General features: G+C 37.4%; 1 protein-coding gene across 2 annotated transcripts in view; it reads right to left on the reverse strand.

Annotated features, from left to right (window-relative positions):
• Positions 1–23,866, reverse strand: part of srp68 (signal recognition particle 68) — a 74,924-nt gene that overhangs the window by 42,630 nt on the left and 8,428 nt on the right. For both annotated transcript variants that reach the window (XM_084426124.1, XM_084426123.1), the window contains exon 9: positions 1,794–1,892. In XM_084426124.1, the coding sequence (XP_084282250.1) occupies positions 1,794–1,892 (99 nt within the window). The remainder of the gene's footprint in view (positions 1–1,793; positions 1,893–23,866) is intronic.

Here is a 23,866-nt window from a genome sequence, read left to right on the forward strand (position 1 = left end):
AACGAAAACAATAGGTGCCTCCGCACCTTCGGTGCTTGGCCCCTAATAATAATAACGCAAACGAAAACAATAGGTGCCTCCGCACCTTCGGTGCTTGGCCCCTAATAATAATAAGAACGGGAACAGAAACAATAGGTGCCTCCGCACCTTCGGTGCTTGGCCCCTAATAATAAGAACGGGAACAGATACAATAGGTGCCTCCGCACCTTCGGTGCTTGGCCCCTAATAATAAGAACGGGAACAGATACAATAGGTGCCTCCGCACCTTCGGTGCTTGGCCCCTAATATTATTTATAACCGCTGCGAAGAGCTTTAAGCTACGGAATTTCGGGTGTACGAGCACTGCTTGCATGGTCTTCGCCGCTACTAGAATCACCTGCGATTTTCCGCTGTGTGCCTCTCATTGAAAATGAACTATGACTTGCGCTTTCCGCCGGGAATTCTCCCGATGACCACTCCGGGCCTGCACACTTGTATATATGGTTTTCCTTAGCCATTATTTTTTTTTATTCTGAGTATTTTATATTCTCTATTCCTAACCTCACCCCAAAAGATAACCATTGAGGAAAACTTTTGGAATGTTTTGAATTTTAATAAAACATTGTTTACACCTGTAGTGTCTGCTTACATTATAATGCCCATGTAATTCCAAACATAGGGTAACATGGTCATCTTGCCCCTGGGGCAACAATGACCCCCCAACAATTTTTCTCCTGACCATAGATGGCACAAAATCGCATCTCAGAATTTTTATTTAAAAACAGTTATTTTTAATTTTGTCATTTCATCTGAATATCATCATTTGTGAGATTTAGTCAGTCAAAACAGTTTTGAGGTTAATTGATCTAATTTTGTGCCAGTGGAAAATATTGAGCCATGACATTGTTGAATATCAACGTTTTTTGTGTCTAATTGTTAATGATGGATTTGTAGCACAATGTTTTTGGATTTGTGGAGTAAAATGTATAGTTTTTATTTTAAGGTAAAAAGATAAAATTAGATCCTTGGGGTAAGATGCCCCCAGATTTGACACAGAAGGCATGATGTTACTTGTGTTATTTTTAAATTGAACACTTATAATAATGAATGGGTTAATCATTAAGCAGAATCCTAGTAGAAGAGATTTAACTGAAAGGTAAAATTATTCTATGACTTATCTACAGGCATATGAATGTTTACATATTTAATTGCCCATATTTTAATTGAAAATGTCATGGCGTTTCTATTATGACATTTTCAATTAAAATATGGGCAATTAAATATGTAAACATTCATATGCCTGTAGATAAGTCATAGAATAATTTTACCTTTCAGTTAAAACCTTACTAGGATTCTGCTTCTGTCATCTGTTATTCCATTATTCAACTAAATTGTCAAATTAAAATTAGATCAAATTGTTGATTTAGTATTTTACATTAATGACAAATATAAATATGAATGAGAATTATAATCAAAAGTAATTTATACATTCTTTAAAAGTTTATTCAGTGGGGGCTTCTTACCCCAGGTAGGGGGCCATCTTACCACTCTTAATATTTGAAATTTCTTAATTAGCAAATGTTTCTATTTCTTTCCTATAAAACATTATGATCATCATCCAGCACAATGCTTAACATGTATCTAAAAGTTAGTTTAAAAGTAAATCCACATTGTCCTTAAGGGGGGCATCATGTAACCATATACACACACACTGATGCATCAATCAGACAATGAAAATGCAATGCATATAGTCAAGTTATTATTGCTCAAATCACACTTGGAGAAGTGTAGGAAGTGTCAGTAGTGCGTCTCACCACATCAGTCCTGATCTCCTCTCTGACCGCCTGGATGGTGTCTCTACACTCTGCCAGCAGGCTTTCATATAGGTGTTCCTTTGTTTCTTCATTATCTGCCTGTGAAGAGTAAAAGACTAAACAGTCAGGATACCCGCATTCACTGTGTATTTTGTGCATAACTGTACAGTGATCAAATCTTTTTCAAATGGCATGTGCTCTATAGCTATAAAAGTGTCTTTACATTAAAAGTTTTGGTGCAGACATGTGCATGTGATTTTATGTTCATTTGGTTTGGTGGGAAAGGTTTCCTGAACTTAAGTGCACAGGATTGTCTAACAAGATGCGTAGTCCAGTAGTGATCAAAACTGTGGATTGATACTCGTAAACTATGATCTTAAGAGAGAGAGTTGTCCTTTTAACACAAATGCCAAGTGTCAGTTACATAGCAGTTACTTATGGAATGCCAAAGCTGCCAATATTAAAAATAAATAAATATACAAATAAATGTAAAAAATAAAAAATAAAAAAATAAATATATAAATAAATATACATAGAAAAGCAAAAAAACGAAAATAAATAATTATTTATACATTTATTTCCTTATTTATGTATATATTTATTTTTTTCCATATTTATTTATTTATTCTTTTATTTATTTATACATTTATTCATTTATACATTTATTTATTTTTACATTTATTTATTTATACATTTATTTATTTATACATTTATGTATTTCTACATTTATTTATTTCTTCATTTATTTCTTCCTACATTTCTTCCTGCGTAGGGTAATGAGGAGGGCGTGGTTTACCTCAGACATAGCAATCGAGCTCAGAGTAAGCGAAGGGTTGAGGCCACAGTGACACCCTGTGGCGAAATACAATAAGTATAGCTCACTGATGTTGACCCTTTTGTATTCATGGTTACAAATGAAATGTTTAACCTTTTGAGCGCTATATGGAATTTTTATTTCAGTGCTGAGAGTACGGTCCCACATATGGGATTTAGAATGTTCAGTGACGACATAACTGCCAGATTCAAACTGTGCTTTCGCCATAGACAGTAAAGAAGGCTTTCGCGCGTTGGCTGGCGCTGAGCCAGAGACGGCAGTGTTTTCAACCTCACAATGTTTATTTTAGGTTTCAGACATTTAAATACACATAAGCACTAGTAAAACAATAGATTTGGAGTTTGTAAAATACACACACTGATGTATGTGGAAGCAGCAATAACAATCTATTCAAATATAATTTGCCGACGTGTGTTATTCATATCAGACAAACACAGTGGAAGTAACTATAAAGTTTACTCTTCTCACAGTTCACCGACCACTTTCTTGCATTTATTTTTCGGGAGAAACTGATGACTCACAGCCACAGGATTCTCTGAACTGCGGCGCAAAGATCTCACGTTATAGTAACGTGATAGTTAGATCAAGATCAAGATTAGTTATAAAGGTTTTTAAATGACCAAACACACTCACATACACATTTTTGAGAATCGGAATATCAGATAGTTGATGACATGGTAAGCAAGTTTGTGAATATTTTGAATAAAAAAGGGAAAAGGAAATAAAAGCGATACATCAGAGTTATTGTGGCTGCGGTGTGTCACGTGACAAATATGACGCGTCGCCATGGAAACATTAAGGGGGAACGTTCTAAAATAACAGTCGCCTTGAAAAAACTCACTATGGGAGTCAGTTAGAATATTAAAATTAAGCGTGAAAGGGTTACTATATGCATAATAAATGACGCTGGCTGATCTTTTTTACCAAGCAAGTTATCAGTGTGTATTGTTCATTGATGGTATAAAGTTAAGCCCCCTTAACAATTTCACATGCCCCCTCAGTCATTTCATCCTGCAGCCGGACCTGCCCAGGACATTTTACAAATCCAGACAAACGATGTTCTACGGCCATGTCCGGAATAAAGAGTAGCCTATCCATGTCACACAGTAAGATTTAGGATTTATATACCTCGCAGTCACAGACCGCATCAACATCAGTGAGCTATACTTATTGTATTTCGCCACAGGGTGTCACTGTGGCCTCAACCCTTCGCCTTCGCTTACTCTGAGCTCGATTGCTATGTCTGAGGTAAACCACGCCCTCCTCATTACCCTACGCAGGAAGAAATGTAGGAAGAAATAAATGAAGAAATAAATAAATGTAGAAATACATAAATGTATAAATAAATAAATGTAAAAATAAATAAATGTATAAATAAATAAATGTATAAATGAATAAATGTATAAATAAATAAAAGAATAAATAAATAAATATGGAAAAAATAAATATATACATAAATAAGGAAATAAATGTATAAATAATTATTTATTTTCGTTTTTTTTGCTTTTCTATGTATATTTATTTATATATTTTTTTTTTATTTTTTATTTTTTACATTTATTTGTATATTTATTTATGTATTTATTTATTTTTAATATTGGCAGCTTTGGCATTCCATAGTTACTAGGAGTAGATTGCTTTTGTAGTTAATATTTTTTGTTAAAGCCTAAAATCAGACATCTAGAAAGCTGTAGGAGGTGTGGGTTGTTTTGTTCATGCCTATGCTTTATCCTGTTTATGTTAGTTGAGGAGCAATAGAAATAAAGTCATAAAAAAAAACTGTTTGCCCTGCTAACAGTCAAATTTGTGTTGCATCCGAACCCCTAGATGGGGGGGAAACAATGCATTTAATAATGGAATTAGAAAGTCATTTGGCAGGGACAAACACTTAAACTGAGGCTTAAAAGTAGGACCTGAGCCCCACGGTTTGGCACGCATGTGACCCGCGGCTTAACTGCAAACTTTACCATCATAAAGTGAAAGTTTATCATTTGCATGCGTTTCTAAGTCTTGCCGATTTAAATATTTGTACAATTTTAAACCAATCAAGTGACGCCAAAAAAGAAAACAATTTGGTACTTGCACGTTTCCTCTGCACACACTCAAAGCATGCACACGTTTCCGACAGAGATAGAGAGCAGATACATAGCCACATTTCAAATAGCGCACAGATAAGACACAACACATTATATATCCATAACTAGGGATGGGTATGGTTAAGGTTTTAATGGTATTACTATTACCGAAACTGCTTATCGATCCGGTACTTTAACGGTATTATCGGTTCTTTGTTTTTATAAGTAATCAAATGTAAAATAACACTGCAGAGTTTTCACTGTATAAATTGATAAATTAATGCTTATTAAAGCTATAGTTTTTCATTCGGAGATAAGTAATTTTCCCTTTGCCTTTTGTTGTTTGATTCACATGAATGGCACAATTGTAAGCAGGTTTATTAGACTGCTGCCCCTTTAAGACTAAATGCAGATCTAATAATACACATTTTCTTTTTGGTCATTTTGACAGGCTATTTTTGTGTGTATTAAATCATTTAGATGCGCACACAAAGCCTAAAGTATAATTTGCTTGTAGTTGCTGTCCGTTTCGGAGCACGCACAAACTAGAAGTTGGAAACAGTCTCTTGTGTGGATTATTGTGCTTTTAATAGCTCTTTTTATCATCAAACACGTTCCACAATTTAGCAACAGTAGAGACTGCATTTTACAACAATCACCGATTGTGCAGATTTTGATGTTAAGTTTGGGTTTTAGGGAGAAATGACGCACTGTTGTGAAGGGAAGGAAGTAGCGCTAGACGGAACACGGCTAGTTTAATAGTTGTAACTCGTATTTTCTCTTTATAATCCTTGGAAGCCGAAATTTAAAATAAAAATAGATTAAATATCACAGCCCTAAAGTGTTTAGTTCTCTTGGCCATCGTCACTCATTAAGCAGGGGCTTTCGTGTTGTGTGCGCTGTAGCTCCGTGAGAGAGATCGGTAGGCCTGTCACGATAACAAATTTTGCTGGAAGATAAATTGTCCAAGAAATTATCGTGATAAACGATAATATTGTCGTTCTGAGACCATTTTCATTTAATATAATTATAATGGCATAATAATGCAGGTACACCTTTTCAACGATCTATAAACTTTTATTTCTAAAGAATATTAAACATTGAAAACGGAAAACATTTTAAATATCCAAAAAAATGAACAAAACAACCAAAAACAATAAAAGCAATGGACTCTTAGTGTCTGTTAACAAAATAAATGTCTGTTAATAAATAAAATGGATGTAAACAAAATTGCACTACAAAAAATATTAAACATTAGGCTTTAGACATTAGGCATAAATAGTGATACATTCCATAACAGGCAAAACTGACAGTTAGGACCTTTGTAAACAAAACAAAAAAAAGCCTCAAGCCATATCGCACAATTTTGCACTGTTACTCCTGTTACTTTGTCCTCCTGTTACTTTGTCAAGTGATTGTGTACTGTCGGGAAGACGGAGACGCGCTTTATTGCGTGTATATGCTACGCACTGAAAATACTTGGTTAGGATTAGGGGTGAGGAGTGCGTGCATATTACACGCCATAAAGAGCGTATCATATGCACGCAAAAACAATTTTTGGCGTATAAATGGCACGAGAAATAACATTCGTGGTATAGATACGCATTTTCATGTGATCGGGCTCGCTGTCGCAACTCACAACTAGCATCTTCTCTCTCTCCCGGCAGTTGCCGCAAACAGTCCCGCCGGCGCTTTCCCACACAAAGACCATGTGACTGACAAGCGCCGCAGCGCCGCCTCCCCACACAAAGACCATGCAACTGACAAGAGAGTTCACTCCTCCTATACGCTAAAGAACCGAGAGTGGTCATCCAGTCTCTTTGGTAGAGACTGAGAGAGAGAGACGAGGAAAACAAACAAGCATGCAAATGGAATTATCGCGGCCGGAAAAATTATCGAGCTCATTTTTTTTTATTGTGCGATTAATTGACTTATCGACTATCGCGACAGGCCTAGAGATCGGTCTCTTCTGGATTACAAATAGAAAAAATGCATCTCAGGCAAATAGTTAAATATTATTGCATATAGAAATGGCCGGCAAGATAGAATTTGCAAGATAACGTCTATATAGCAAAAAGTAAGAGCATTTTCTGAATTTCTCCAGTACCAACAGCAGAACCGATAGTGTCGGAGTTTATTGATACTGCGGTCTTTCATAATTTAGCACCGGGGCTCATTAAACACCGGGTTTCGGTAACCATCCCTAACCATAACATACCATCAAAATACCCGTCTTGACAAGTTTTCTCGTAAACAGTTGGTTGTGTCTTAAAGTGAACATAAAAGAGAAAGAAATTGGATGTGTAAAATTATAATGAAACATTATGTCTTAAAGGGACAGCAGCCTACATATTCCTGCTGCTCTCTGTCATTGTTAAAAAAACAACAGACTGCTTTTACAAAGATTAATCTATATTTAAATTTATATAGTGAAGACTAAGTGTTCTTAAGAAAGTGTTCTTTAAGAGTAAATGGAAAGTTATATTTGTTCAGTAATGTAACAACCACTAAGGACAATCAAATTTCTCATGAAAATGTGAAATTTTTAGTTTTCAATAAATATTTTTAAAATTCTGTAAAAGTATGTCCTTTTCATACTGGAAGCAACAGGATGGCACATTACCACATGAGTTTGTTGTATTCAGAATGCCAGTCGGGTAATGCGTGATCCTCAGTAATGTAGTGTAGTGTATGGCATAAAAGTTTTGTAGTGCATTTCAGCCTTTAGTTTCAAGACAAGTAAAAGAAAAGATTTACTGTGGTCAACAAAAGTATTTGGTCATTGGTCCTGGGTTGTGAACTTGTGAATTGCAATTCAAATTGACTTCAGGATCACAGAAAGTATCTGATGATAGAGACATGCACAGTGCCATTTATAATAAGGTTGTGCAGATGGACGGTGATGGCTGACCGACATCACGATGGAGAGCCACCATCGTGATGCCACGCCCCCCATACTGTCAGACCAGCACAGTCTCACGGCAGTTCGTGAAATGGTCACGTAATTTAATCTATTAATTCGTGTACACTAGTGGTTTGGAACCAGTGGCTCGCAAGGTCTCTCACCCTTTACCAATCAACGATCGATAAAAAAAAAAAAAAAAAAAAAACACATCAACAGAGATCGGCTCTCTGCAGAAAAATCAGCCAACCGGAGTTAATGAAAAGTTTATGATAATAATAATATTCAAGTTGTACCGGCAAAAGTGCGTGTTCAGTGCTGTTCGCGATCGCGAGTGTCACGAGTCACCACAACAATCACCTACCCACTTACGTTTCTGTGGTAACCTACAGCTCCTGCCCTGGGATTCAACCTGGCGAAAACCATTTTAGAACAGCAGCGAAAATGTAAAAGTAGGTTATATAAACTTTAATATATCATTTTATTGAAACGGGTGCTTTGATGTGCAAAGAGACATTTCGAAACATTTCACCCGCTGGCCGCTGGTACTTTCAATTTTGCTGCAGAGACCCATATGTCCTATAAATGTGTTGTATTTTTGATAATCCGCGCAGATTTCAGTTGACGATTCTGTTTAAATGTATTAATAACAAAATGAGAAAGAAAAGAGCTGATGTGCTTTATATTGAAAATAAATACTTAAAGCGCGATAAGTCGCGAAAGAGAACTGAATTCTACTGACAGGATGCTGTGCGCGCGCTCCGAGCGCAACACGGACAAGCATAGCCTTTGTCTTCGGTTGCGCGCCTAAGCTGCCAAATAAACACAGAAATATATAAAATTGCCAAGTCGAGTATTCCCTTAAACACCGTAGGATGTAAGTAGGCTACGGTGTGCATTCTCTCTCTCTCTCACACGCACACGAAGAGGATTTATGCTCATCAGTTGGTAACTCAACCTCACAGTAAAAAAGTCCTGCACAATTAATTCCATATTACAACTTATTTGTTTGCTGAATATTGTCTATATGGACCTAATAATTAATTTTATTGGGGAAAAAGCACGTTTTTAATAATATTATTTAAATTAACCCCACCCCACGATATCATCGTCCATCACGATGTTTTACTGTAAACATCGTCAACTGCCAATTTAGGGGACATCGCCCAACCCTCATTTATAATACAGGTGTGATGGAAGCCTGATATCTAAGAATCTGGATTGCTTAAACAAGGTTATGAGATCAATTTTGGGTAGTTGTGATTCAAAAAATTGGAAAATTACTATCACCATATTTTTGCTGCACTACTACTAACTATGATCAAGATTGTAACCTCAGGCTGTTTCAGGGGGCCCATTTATAGACTTGGAATAGAAATTGGACAAATAATAGTGTCAAGCACCATAGTAGTAGCAACAGAAGGATCATATACTTAATTGTACATCACAATTAAAACACCAGCATAACAACTGTATGAGTAAACAAGATAAAATTGTAAACCTCCAGAGTCTAAGAGGGCAAAATATGTTGAAGATGAAAGACAAGCATCAACGCAAAGAACGTAACAAAACAAGTTTCTGGAGCATTCCTGTTGTAGCAGAGACTAGGCAAATTAAATACCAAACCCAAATTCCATAAATAAAAAAATAAAAAATGTAATCATAATAAAAGTATAATTAAGAAGCCATCAGATTTCTGTGGGATAAGAAAGAGAAGCATAGAAAGAAAAAAACTAAATGGACGATTGAATGTTAATTTAATGGTACTGCAACAAAATGAACTTTAGAACACCATGAGAAACAAACGTAAGCACACGCCCACATAGAGACTGTGGTCACACCTAACCAACACCTTGCATGACTAACTGCAACAGGGTGAACCAGAATTTCAGTGAAAGCAAGTGAGACTTTAGTAAGACTAAAACAAAAAAGAAAAAAAACTAGGAGAGCAGTCCCTAAGAATGGTTATTCTGTCCAGAATGCAGTCTGGTTAAGATGGGACAACATACCACAGATGTGAGCATGCTCATGGGTGAGGTGTGCCTAGGTGGGGAAGATACCAATAACTATAAACATTAGGCTAGGAATTTTTTAGTACCACCCCATTTGATTCGAAACAATTCTTGAGATTATGATTCGATTAAAAATCAATTCACAATTTTGAATAAAATTTCCGATTCGACATACATGCAGAGATTTGATAGTAGTTAACCGTTTTGTGTTACTTTTCTTATTTGACTGCGGTAGACAGTTTAAGTCTAGAAGAAAAAAAATATCACTGAATTATTTGTAAACCTTGAAATTTATTTTGTTTTTTCTTCCCATTTTAGTCCTCAACATTATAAAACAAATGTGATTTAAACTGACTGCAATCATTACACATGACTAACAGTCTTCTGTAATAAAGCAAGAAAGCCCTGAGCAAACTACTTAGTACATAAATAAAATTCCTTGATAGAAAAAAAAAAAAAAAAAAAAGTATAAATATGCAAATATAAAACTGATAAAAAAAATTAAAATAAACATTAGGACAAATATATATATATATATATATATATATATATATATATATATATATATATATATATATATATATATATTTTTTTTTTTTTTTTTTTTTTTTTTTCAGGTACAGTAGGTTTATTTATTAAGTCTTTGATGTCCCCAGAGTGTGTATGTGAACTTTTAGCTCACTTGTGTAGTGTATGGCGTAAAAGTTGTGTAGTGCATTACAGCCTTTAGTTTCAAGTCACTTAAAATTGTCACTTTTTGAGGGTGAGCAAAAAAGCACCGTTTTGTGTCTGTTCTTTTAAATGCAAACGAGCTGCTGCTCCCGGCACAGAGGGCGGCGCTTCAAGAGCTCGTGTCCTTTTACCTCACACCCACATGCACTGAAATTTTCAAAAACTTATAGCCTTTTATGTTCAAACCAGAGTCAGTCAATGATGGAGAGACTCAAGAAGTGACAACCAGCAGAACTGTTTCCAACTTTGATAATGAATCATCATATTAGAATGATTTCTAAAGGATCATGTGATAGACTGGAGTAATGATCCTGAAAATTCAGCTTTGCATCACAGAAATAAATGATAATTTAAAGTATAATAAATTGAAAACTAATTATTTTAAATTGTAATAATATAGCACAATATTAAAAAAATTTGTCTGTATTTTTGATCAAATAAACTTTTGGGTCTGTCTGTCTGTCTGTCTGTCTGTCTGTCTGTCTGTCTGTCGTACGGAAAGTATTCAGACCCCCTTACATTTTTCACTCTTTGTTATATTGCAGCCATTTGCTAAAATCATTTAAGTTCTTTTTTTTTCCTCATTGTACACACAGCACCCCATATTGACAGAAAAACACAGAATTGTTGACATTTTTGCACATTTATTAAAAAAGAAAAACTGAAATATCACATGGTCCTAAGTATTCAGACCCTTTGCTGTGACACTCATATTTAACTCAGGTGCTGTCCATTTCTTCTGATCATCCTTGAGATGGTTCTACACCTTCATTTGAGTCCAGCTGTGTTTGATTATACTGATTGGACTTGATTAGGAAAGCCACACACCTGTCTATATAAGACCTTACAGCTCACAGTGCATGTCAGAGCAAATGAGAATCATGAGGTCAAAGGAACTGCCTGAAAAGCTCAGACAGAATTGTGGCAAGGCACAGACCCGGCCAAGGTTACAAAAAAAATTCTGCTGCACTTAAGGTTCCTAAGAGCACAGTGGCCTCCATAATCCTTAAATGGAAGACGTTTGGGACGACCAGAACCCTTCCTAGAGCTGGCCGTCCGGCCAAACTGAGCTATCGGGGGAGCCTTGGTGAGAGAGATAAAGAAGAACCCAAAGATCACTGTGGCTGAGCTCCAGAGATGCAGTCGGGAGATGGGAGAAAGTTGTAGTAAGTCAACCATCACTGCAGCCATCCACCAGTCGGGGCTTTATGGCAGAGTGGCCCGACGGAAGCCTCTCCTCAGTGCAAGACACATGAAAGCACACCTGAAGGACTCCAAGATGGTGATAAATAAGATTCTCTGAACTTTTTGGCCTTAATTCTAAGCGGTATGTGTGGAGAAAACCAGGCACTGCTCATCACCTGTCCAATACAGTCTCAACAGTGAAGCATGGTGGTGGCAGCATCATGCTGTGGGGGTGTTTTTCAGCTGCAGGGACAGGACGACTGGTTGCAATCGAGGGAAAGATGAATGCGGCCAAGTACAGGGATATCCGGGACAAAAAACCTTCTCCAGAGTGCTCTGGACCTCAGACTGGGCCGAAGGTTCACCTTCCAACAAGACAATGACCCTAAGCACACAGCTAACATAACGAAGGAGTGGCTTCACAACAACTCCGTGACTGTTCTTGAATGGCCCAGCCAGAGCCCTGACTTAAACCCAATTGAGCATCTCTGGAGAGACCTGAAAATGGCTGTCCACCAACATTTACCATCCAACCTGACAGAAATGGAGAGGATCTGCAAGGAGGAATGGCAGAGGATACCCAAATCCAGGTGTGAAAAACTTGTTGCATCTTTCCCAAAAAGACTCATGGCTGTATTAGATCAAAAGGGTGCTTCTACTAAATACTGAGCAAAGGGTCTGAATACTTAGGATCATGTGATATTTCAGTTTTTCTTTTTTAATAAATGTGCAAAAATGTCAACAATTCTGTGTTTTTTCTGTCAATATGGGGTGCTGTGTGTACAATAATGAGGAAAAAAAAAAAGAACTTAAAGGGGTGGTTCAGAATTTTGGACATCGGACCTCATTTACAAGTTAGCCTGTGTGTTATTTATCAGTGGAGACAGTTTTCAAAAATGTTCACCCAGTCCTTCCAGTTGCATAGTTCGCCGGTGCTAGGCTAGCGTGAGTCAACGGTATCTGTTAGCCTGCCATTAAAAACAGTTTTACCCACTCCACAGTACACCAAAAGCAAATAAATTATAACGCCAGACTACCGATGTAAATGTCTGTTGAGAGAATAATGTTAAAAATCAAACTACCCTTTCATCGCATTGCAATAGTTATACTTTGTTCCCTGTATTTATTAGCACAGTCTACAACAGCGGCGAAGTGATATTAAGTTACCTAGGCAACCGAGAGAGCCGGTCCACATGACAATCACGCAAGTGTATTTACCTGCTGCTGACACTCATCACTACAGCAGAAGCAGAGTATATTTCACGAAGAAATCAACAAGACATAGGACTATGGCCATGTTTGAAAGCCATGGCAATGTTTTGGACTTTGGAGACGATGCAGGCAAGGAATGTGTGTTATTCAACGAACCGTAACTTACATGTATGAGCCGGAATACACAGACGAATAACTAATCGAGATGGATGCTAAAAGGGCAGAAATAGAAAGAATGTCTGTCTGTAGAGACAACAGCAGCTGGAGATGCCGTAGAGAACCGGGACAGAACATCGGGAGACCGGTGGTGCCAGTGCAGAAAATGTATAGCTACATATAGCTAGCTAGACGTCCCGACTGTAGTGCGCTTCTGTTCTGTGGTTACTTTTCGGTGCAGTACTAACCGGAGCAAAGTAAAATTCCGCCGCTGCTGAGAAACTAGTTCCTGTAAATGTAATGCGATCATTGAGATGCAAGAGTAGTTTGATTTCTAACATTATTCTCTCAACAGACATTTACATCGATAGTCTGGCGTTAGACACTTGAAAGAGCTGTTTTCAACCAAATAACATCCTTTTTGTCTCTAAACAACCAGCTGGATGTCAACCAATCTGGCTTCAAGAAAGGGCATTCAACAGAAACTGCATTACTGTCAGTCACAGAAGCCCTACGGATCGCAAAAGCTGCTTCCAAGTCTTCAGTCCTCATTCTCCTGGATCTGTCTGCTGCCTTCGACACTGTGAATCATCAGATCCTTATGTCCAGCCTCTCATCACTGGGCATCACAGGAACTTCACTCCACTGGTTTGAGTCCTATCTCACAGGTAGGTCCTTCAAGGTCGCATGGAGAGGCGAGGTATCCAGAGCACATCAACTGACCACAGGGGTTCCCCAGGGTTCAGTTCTTGGTCCCCTCCTCTTCTCCATCTACACTACATCACTGGGACACATCATACAGGCACACGGCTTCTCCTACCACTGCTATGCTGATGACACACAGCTCTTCCTCTCGTTTCAACCAGATGATCCCACAGTAGCTGCACGGGTCTCAAGCTGTCTGGCGGACATCTCCACATGGATGAAGGAACATCACCTGCAGCTCAACCTGGCAAAGACTGAGCTTCTCGTCCTCCCTGCCAATCCGTCTATACAACACGACTTCACCATCCAGCTAGAGTCATCATCAATCACCCCATCAAGGTCAGTCAGAAATCTTGGAGTAACGTTTGATGACCAGCTGTCCTTCACAGATCACATTTCAAAGACAGCTCGATCATGCAGGTTTGCACTGCACAACATCAGGAAGATCAGGCCTTTCCTAACTGAACATGCAACACAACTTCTCGTCCAGGCCCTGGTCATCTCTAGGCTTGACTACTGTAATGCTCTTTTGGCCGGACTTCCAGCATGTGCAACAAAACCTCCACAGATGATCCAAAATGCTGCAGCTCGTCTTGTCTTCAACGAGCCCAAGAGGGCCCACGTCACTCCTCTGTTCATCTCTCTGCACTGGCTACCTCTCGCTGCTCGCATCAAATTCAAGGCATTGACGCTTGCTTACAGATCTATCACAGGCTCAGCTCCCTACTACTTTCACTCACTCCTACGAGTCTACATCCCTACCAGACGCCTACGATCGGTCAACGAGCGACGTCTCGTGGTTCCATCACAGAGAGCCCCAAAATCACTTTCCAGAACATTCTCATTCACAGCTCCATGCTGGTGGAACGCTCTCCCCGGCCTCATCCGGAATGCAGAATCACTGGCAACATTCAAAAAACAGCTGAAAACCCATCTCTTCTGTGAGCACTTAACCTCCTAAAAAAAAAAAAAAAAAAAAAAAAAACTTTCCCTTTGAAACATCACGTATCAGGCTTATGCTACTCTGAATAATGCCTGAACTTTGTATTCTGAGCACTTCTTGCGTTGTTGTTGTTTTTGCCTCTTCATGATGACTCGCTTAATTTAGTCCTAATTTGTAAGTCGCTTTGGATAAAAGCGTCTGCTAAATGACTAAATGTAAATGTAAATGTTATAATTTATTTGCTTTTGGTGTACTGTGGAGTGGGTAAAACTGTTTTTAATGGCAGGCTAACAGATACCGTTGATTCGCGCTAGCCTAGCACCGGCGCACTATGCAACTGGAAGGACTGGGTGAACATTTTTGAAAACTGTCTCCACTGATAAATAACACACAGGCTAACTTGTAAATGAGGTCCGATGTCCAAAATTCTGAACCACCCCTTTAAATGATTTTAGCAAATGGCTGCAATATAACAAAGAGTGAAAAATTTAAGGGGGTCTGAATACTTTCCGTACCCACTGTGTGTATATATACACATACACATTCATTATATATACACATACATACACACATACATATACACATACATATATATATATACATACATATACATATATATATATATATATATATATATATATATATATATATACACATATATATATACATACATATACATATATATATATATATATATATATATACACACACATATATGTATATATGTGTGTGTGTGTGTGTATATATATATATAACGTATTTGTCAAATACTTATTTTCCTCACTGTGTATATATATATATATATATATATATATATATATATATACACTGTGTATATATATATATATATATATACACAGTGAGGAAAATAAGTATTTGACACATACGTTATATATATATATACACACACATACATATATGTGTGTGTATATATATATATATATATATATATATATATATATATATATATATATATATATATATATATACACACACATATATATATGTATATATGTGTGTGTGTGTGTGTGTGTGTGTGTATATATATATATAACGTATGTGTCAAATACTTATTTTCCTCACTGTGTGTATATATATATATATATATATATATATATATATATATATATATATATATATATATATATATATATATATATATATATATATATATATATATATATATATATATATATATATATATATATATACACAGTGAGGAAAATAAGTATTTGAACACCCTGCTATTTTGCAAGTTCTCCCACTTAGAAATCATGGAGGGGTCTGAAATTGTCATCGTAGGTGCATGTCCACTGTGAGAGACAATCAAAAAAAAAAAAAAAATCCAGAAATCACAATGTATGATTTTTTAACTATTTATTTGTATGACACAGCTGCAAATAAGTATTTGAACATCTGAGAAAATCAATGTTAATATTTGGTACAGTAGCCTTTGTTTGCAATTACAGAGGTCAAACGTTTCCTGTAGTTTTTCACCAGGTTTGCACACACTGCAAGAGGGATTTTGGCCCACTCCTCCACACAGATCTTCTCTAGATCAGTCAGGTTTCTGGGCTGTTGCTGAGAAACACGGAGTTTGAGCTCCCTCCAAAGATTCTCTATTGGGTTTAGGTCTGGAGACTGGGTTTAGGTCTGGAGACTGGCTAGGCCACGCCAGAACCTTGATATGCTTCTTACAGAGCCACTCCTTGGTTATCCTGGCTGTGTGCTTCGGGTCATTGTCATGTTGGAAGACCCAGCCTCGACCCATCTTCAATGCTCTAACTGAGGGAAGGAGGTTGTTCCCCAAAATCTCGCAATACATGGCCCCGGTCATCCTCTCCTTAATACAGTGCAGTCGCCCTGTCCCATGTGCAGAAAAACACCCCCAAAGCATGATGCTACCACCCCCATGCTTCACAGTAGGGATGGTGTTCTTGGGATGGTACTCATCATTCTTCTTCCTCCAAACACGTTTAGTGGAATTATGACCAAAAAGTTATATTTTGGTCTCATCTGACCACATGACTTTCTCCCATGACTCCTCTGGATCATCCAAATGGTCATTGGCAAACTTAAGACGGGCCTTGACATGTGCTGGTTTAAGCAGGGGAACCTTCCGTGCCATGCATGAATTCAAACCATGACGTCTTAGTGTATTACCAACAGTAACCTTGGAAACGGTGGTCCCAGCTCTTTTCAGGTCATTGACCAGCTCCTCCTGTGTAGTTTTGGGCTGATTTCTCACCTTTCTTAGGATCATTGAGACCCCACGAGGTGAGATCTTGCATGGAGCCCCAGTCCGAGGGAGATTGACAGTCATGTTTAGCTTCTTCCATTTTCTAATGATTGCTCCAACAGTGGACCTTTTTTCACCAAGCTGCTTGGCAATTTCCCCGTAGCCCTTTCCAGCCTTGTGGAGGTGTACAATTTTGTCTCTAGTGTCTTTGGACAGCTCTTTGGTCTTGGCCATGTTAGTAGTTGGATTCTTACTGATTGTATGGGGTGGACAGGTGTCTTTATGCAGCTAACGACCTCAAACAGGTGCATCTAATTTAGGATAATAAATGGAGTGGAGGTGGACATTTTAAAGGCAGACTAACAGGTCTTTGAAGGTCAGAATTCTAGCTGATAGACAGGTGTTCAAATACTTATTTGCAGCTGTATCATACAAATAAATAGTTAAAAAATCCTATATTGTGATTTCTGGATTTTTTTTTTTTTGATTATGTCTCTCACAGTGGACATGCACCTACGATGACAATTTCAGACCCCTCCATGATTTCCAAGTGGGAGAACTTGCAAAATAGCAGGGTGTTCAAATATTTATTTTCCTCACTGTATGTATATATATATATATATATTAGGGGTGTAACGATTCGTTTTAACAACGATTCGATTTGTATCGCGATTCGTGGTTGTCGATACGATTCAAGGACGATATTGGTTCATTTAGAACGATACGATACGAAACGATTCAGTGACCTGAAATCGATTCAGTGACTTTTTAGCCAAAAATTCTTGTAAGGGAATCAGGTATCAATTAATTATGGATATAAACAAACAAGTAAACAACAATTAATGTCAAATGCATTCACATTTTATTTGAATAAAGTAGGACTGAACGATTATGACCAAAATTATCATTGTCGATTATTCCCTTGAAATTGTAATTGCGATTATTAATTACGATTATCACAACATTGAATGATGTTTTGAATAGTTTGGCCATGGGACCCACATTTCCCCATGGTCATCAAGCCGTGACCCACCTTTTTAGGAATTATATAGGCCTATTATAATACATTTGTTTACACAAAAATTGTTGACACAAGTTCTGTCCCTCTTTACTTAACATACAAAAAAAAAAAATTGTAAGAATATGACAAATACTGATAAACAGTAGGCACTAAGAGGTTAAGCTATTAAATAGCAGTCCCAAACTAGTTTTTGTTAATACAATCTTGGTATGAGCCACCACAGTCATATAAAAATATACAAAATAACCAGTAAGTGGCATTTTGTTATGGAAACAAACAACAATTAGGCTACCATGGTGATACACAATACTTATAAGAACTGGTAAAGAAACATGGAAACTGCTCCTGATAAATAGCAACACACATGACGTACCAATAACGTAATTTATTGGTATTTTACTTTTATTTCTTAACTTACTAATTTACGACGTTGCATTCTCGTATGTCTTTTGCACTTTAGTGAAGTGATACAGCGCGCTCCGCCGCATTTGGGCGTGCAATTAAAGAATTTAATTAAATTAAATTTAAATAATTAATTAAAATTCATTATTTTTCTGAGGTGAGAGACTTTGCGCTGCTTGTTGTCTTTGCGCTGCTGCTGGTGCGTCACGCATGGCGACGACGTCACAGATAGGCAGACTGAATCGAGTAACGTTTAACGCCTTTATCATTAAAAGTGCTAAGAAAAAACATCCATATAAAGTCTGACGTGCTTAAATCCAATACGTTATTTCCTAGTATCGATACAATCGATTCATTACCTTTTAAAACGATGTTAGATCGATATATGTCGTCCGGAAGACCAACTTGCCGAGCACAGATCGATGTAGTTGGATCGTAGGAATATAAATCGATACATCGATGTAGTTGATGAATCGTTACACCCCTAATAAATATATATATACACTGCTCAAAAAAAATTAAGGGAACACTTAAACAACACAATGTAACTCCAAGTCAATCACACTTCTGTGAAATTAAACTGTCCACTTAGGAAGCAACACTGAGGGCCATTTGCCACTGGGGCCCTGTGCTCTTCACAGATGAAAGCAGGCAGCAGAACGTTGTCCATGGCGTCTCCAGACTCTGTCACGTCTGTCACATGTGCGCAGTGTGAACCTGCTTTCATCTGTGAAGAGCACAGGGCGCCAGTGGCGAATTTGCCAATCTTGGTGTTCTCTGGCAAATGCCAAACGTCCTGCACGGTGTTGGGCTGTAAGCACAACCCCCACCTGTGGACGTCGGGCCCTCATACCACCCTCATGGAGTCTGTTTCTGACCGTTTGAGCAGACACATGCACATTTGTGGCCTACTGGAGGTCATTTTGCAGGGCTCTGGCAGTGTTCCTCCTGCTCCTCCTTGCACAAAGGCGGAGGTAGCGGTCCTGCTGCTGGGTTGTTGCCCTCCTACGGCTTCCTCCACGTCTCCTGATGTACTGGCCTGTCTCCTGGTAGCGCCTCCATGCTCTGGACAGTGGACACTATCCTGACAGACACAGCAAACCTTCTTGCCACAGCTCGCATTGATGTGCCATTCTGGATGAGCTGCACTACCTGAGCCACTTGTGTGGGTTGTAGACTCCATCTCATGCTACCACTAGAGTGAAAGCACCGCCAGCATTCAAAAGTGACCAAAACATCAGCCAGAAAGCATAGGAACTGAGAAGTGGTCTGTGGTCACCACCTGCAGAACCACTCCTTTATTGGGGGTGTCTTGCTAATTGCCTATAATTTCCACCGGTCGTCTATTCCATTCGCACAACAGCATGTGAAATTGATTGTCAATCAGTGTTGCTTCCTAAGTGGACAGTTTGATTTCACAGAAGTGTGATTGACTTGGAGTTACATTGTGTTGTTTAAGTGTTCCCTTAATTTTTTTGAGCAGTATATATATATATATATATATATATATATATATATATATATATATATATATATATGTGTGTGTGTGTGTGTGTGTGTGTGTGTATATATAATGTATATGTGGGTGTGGGTGTATGTATGAGTGTGTGCGTGCTTTATTTACATGCATGTAGATTACGTGCGTCTCAGAGCGGCTCCTTTCACAGAAAATGCAGCTCCACATGAACTGTTATTTACGTGTGGAGCGCATCTCAAATCCATCTCTGCATATGCTGCAAGTGTGGGTACGCAAAGGATACTATTTGCCATATCAGGTTTGTAAGATAAATAATTTATAATCCTATGCCAAAACAGGAGAATACGTCAATGTGTTTATAAATATGCAAACTGTTCATCACGATTTCCAAAAAAGTTTAAACGCTCGCTCTAAGTTTGCATGTTTCTATGTCCACAAATTCTTGTTCAAGAAATTACAGTGGCTATAGTATTTCTATCATAAAGAAGTGGCAAACTATTAAAGATTAAGTAAATATTACAATTAAACTAATGTTGTTTGGTCAATATTAAACAAGGATTTGATCTGCTGTAAAGTGTAACACCAGGCAGTTGGCGCCCTCTGCAGGCATTTGTTATAATATATAATGTACATAAGTTTACATTATGTATTTTATCTATAAAACAATATGATTACTTGCTTTTGATACTTTATTTGAACCAAATATTATTGCCTCATTTTTTAATATATGTATCTTAAGCAATTTTAAAGGCTTGGGTCTTTGCTTGGGTCCATTTTTATTCGCACAAAAAAAATATTTGATTACTCTAAGTCAAAATAGACCACTTACTTGATTATCAAAATAATAGTTAGTGACAGCCCTAGAAAACTCTTTTCAGACAATTCATTTTTAACTGGAATATAGCAGTATCCACAACATCTATTCTATTTATCTACCCCTTTTCCATCTGCTTGGATCCTGCCTGCCACTTATGGCTCTTAGTTTTAAGTTTTATAGTTTATCAACTAATAGAAGACTAAACTAATATCAACCAATACGTCTCAGTTGATTGCCATATGTAAGTAAAATAATGACAAATGTTTTTGAAACAAAAAAGCTTGTTGAATTGCACTACTTGAAAAAAATATGCATTGCATTCACCCTGCTTGTATTTTTATGGGATGAAATTCAACATGGTTGTATATTTAAGCTGTGAATATTTCAATTCAAAACATTTCACACACGTTTTCATTTTTAAAAATTCAATAATCCATATTCACCTTTCAGATTTCACTTCCAAAATATTAATTCTGTTTAAAAATACAACTTATAATATTCGACAGGCAATTTTCAGTCCATTTTATTTCGCTTTACAAATTCAGTGGTTTAAATTCATCAGAAAATTCAACATTTGACATCTGGGAACGGCAGGCATATCAGTGGATTGCCGATTGATAATCTCATAGCTGTTAGTCGACCTCACCAGCAGGAGGTGCAAGTGGCTGTTGACGAAGAAAACTATAGAGCAATGGGTGAGAGAGTCATTCATAAAAACGTATTTACAGAAATGGAGCAAGTGGTAAGTATTTGTGATGATGATCAGGGCCAATATGGAAAAGCTGATGTCTACATTTAAGTCTTCACAGTTAGTTTGGCACATGTAAGCAGCTTTCTCTACCGTGAACGAGATTATAATGTTATTCCCCGATGCTGATGTACAAACGAACTTCTAAATGAAGATAGAAACATCTGTACCAATGTCGTATGCATCTTTAGAGATGTTCCCTAAATGAGCGAATATCCAGTGTCAAGCCAACTTTATGCCAGTATTTCACTGGGAATCGCTTAGCGTGAACATTTGTGCATTACGTTCATATTCTGAGTCTACTTGCCTGTTCCTATATCTAGTATGGCCTACATTCCCAATAAGGTGCGACTTTGGCCTTTTATATCACTGTATTAGCCCATTAAGCGTTAAGTGTCCTGATCGCAGGGGAATCCTGAACATTGATGTATTGCGGGATTCTTACAAGATTTAACGTTTTATCTGTACATCAGCATCGGGAAATAACATTATAATCTCGTTCACGGTAGAGAAAGCTGCTTACATGTGCAAAACTAACTGTGAAGACTTAAATGTAAACGCAGCTTTGTGTCTTTATCAGCTTTTCCATATACATACTGGCCCTGATCATCACAAATACTTACCGTTTGGTCCATTTCTGTAAATCTGTTTTTATGAATGAATGACTCTCTCACCCATTGCTCTATAGTTTTCTTTGTCAACAGCCGCTTGCACCCCCTGCTGGTGAGGTCGACTAACAGCTATGAGATTATCAATCGGCAATCCACTGATATTCCTGCCGTTCCCGGATGTCAAATGTTGCATTTTCTGTCGAATTTAAACCACTGAATTTGTGAAAGCAAATTTGTAAAGCGAAATAAAATGGACCAAAAATTGCCTGTCGAATATTATAGGATGTGGAAGTGAAATCTGAAAAGGTGAATATGGATTATTGAATTTTTAGAAATGAAAACGTGTGTGAAATGTTTTGAACCGAAATATTCACAGCTTAAATATACAACCATGTTGAATTTCAGCCCATAAAAATGCAAGCCCTAAAAATACAATGCATTAAAATGCAAGCAGGGCAGGGTTCGTACACTTTTTCCAAGGTCAAATTCAAGCACTTTTCAAGCACTTTCCAGGTCCATTTTAAAGCTTTTTCCAGCACCTTACACTACCGTAAATTACATACCAATACATAGTTAAAATTATTATTTAGTGTTTTTATCACATCAAAAGAGATAAACAGCCAAATGTTTCATAATAGCAAAGGGCTGCACGATATTGAAGAAAAATTAGATATGCAATAACTCATTAAATAATGCGATATTCAATATGTGATACGATAATGCTTAAAGTGTGTCAAATTAACTTAAATTATCTTTAAAATGATATAACCTACACATACGTGTTTCACATTCTTTTTGTGATAAGAAAACACCCCTACAACTTCTGACAGTGAACATCAGTGTTTTACTATAGCATAAGAAGTGTTATTTTAACATCACTGGGGTTTAGGGGTTCAGGTTATCCTACATTAGGTTTATTTAACAACAGAAACTGATTAATCAAATGTAAAAATAAACACTGCTTAGTTTTCACTGCATGAATTAAATATACTGATTCTTATTAAAGCTACAAAAGTTAGCCTATTCAGACAAAAGCAGTGAGCATTGTCTTTGTCTTTTGTTCATGACCCAAGTTATTGCAAGCCGTTGCGATATGCAATTATGCATATTGTAATATATACATTTGCAATATTTCGATATTTTGTGCAGCCCTAATATTTAAGCCAATCACAAGTTTTATTCTTCAAAATGTATCACTAAGTATATAGCCTAAAGCATATGTATAATATAGTTTTCATTATCTTAATGTCCAAATATTGCTTACCAGATAATGTGATTTATAGGCTGTAAAACTGAATTAATTTCAAATATGAAGACTTAGGATTTGAACAGAAATATTTGACAGGCCTTCCCGTTTTGGGACACATTCTTGATATAGACATGGTTTGAACAATATGCACTGGGCTAACGTTAGCAGGTTAATTTGCACGTTACAGTTCTGTAATTTTGGCAATGTTCACTGCATATTCCACAAATGAACGTGACATAACGGACATGCAATACTTACATTACATTATCACACCAAGTACTCTCAGTCACTATGGCCCTTTCATATGGGACGCGGACCGCGCTGCGCTATGAAATGAAACCGATATATTTCAATGGCATGCGCCGCGCAACTCGGACCAAAGCGGAGCTCAGCGAGCTCGCGCGCACGCCGCGGTCAAAGTTTAAAATAGTTCAACTGTTGCCGCTGCGTGGCCAATAAAAACGGTGCATCCATACAACCGCGGAAATCAAAATGAAAACTCCGCCTACTTTTGCTCTGGCCAGCGTAACGCAAATCAATCTGTATCTGATTCTAAAGGGCTACATTTTTTTTCTACATTTAATAAAGAACTATTTCGTCAGAAAGATATTTCTTGTGAAAGAAATACAGTTACAAATTCAAGCATTTTCAAGCATTTTATCCAAAATTCAAGCACTTTTCAAACCTTGAAAACACAACATCAAAATTCAAGCACTTTCAAGGATTTCAAGCACCCGTACGAACCCTGGCAG

The sequence above is a fragment of the Rutilus rutilus genome (assembly GCF_951802725.1).
Source record: "Rutilus rutilus genome assembly, chromosome: 12".
In the NCBI taxonomy this organism is placed as follows: Eukaryota; Metazoa; Chordata; class Actinopteri; order Cypriniformes; family Leuciscidae; genus Rutilus; species Rutilus rutilus.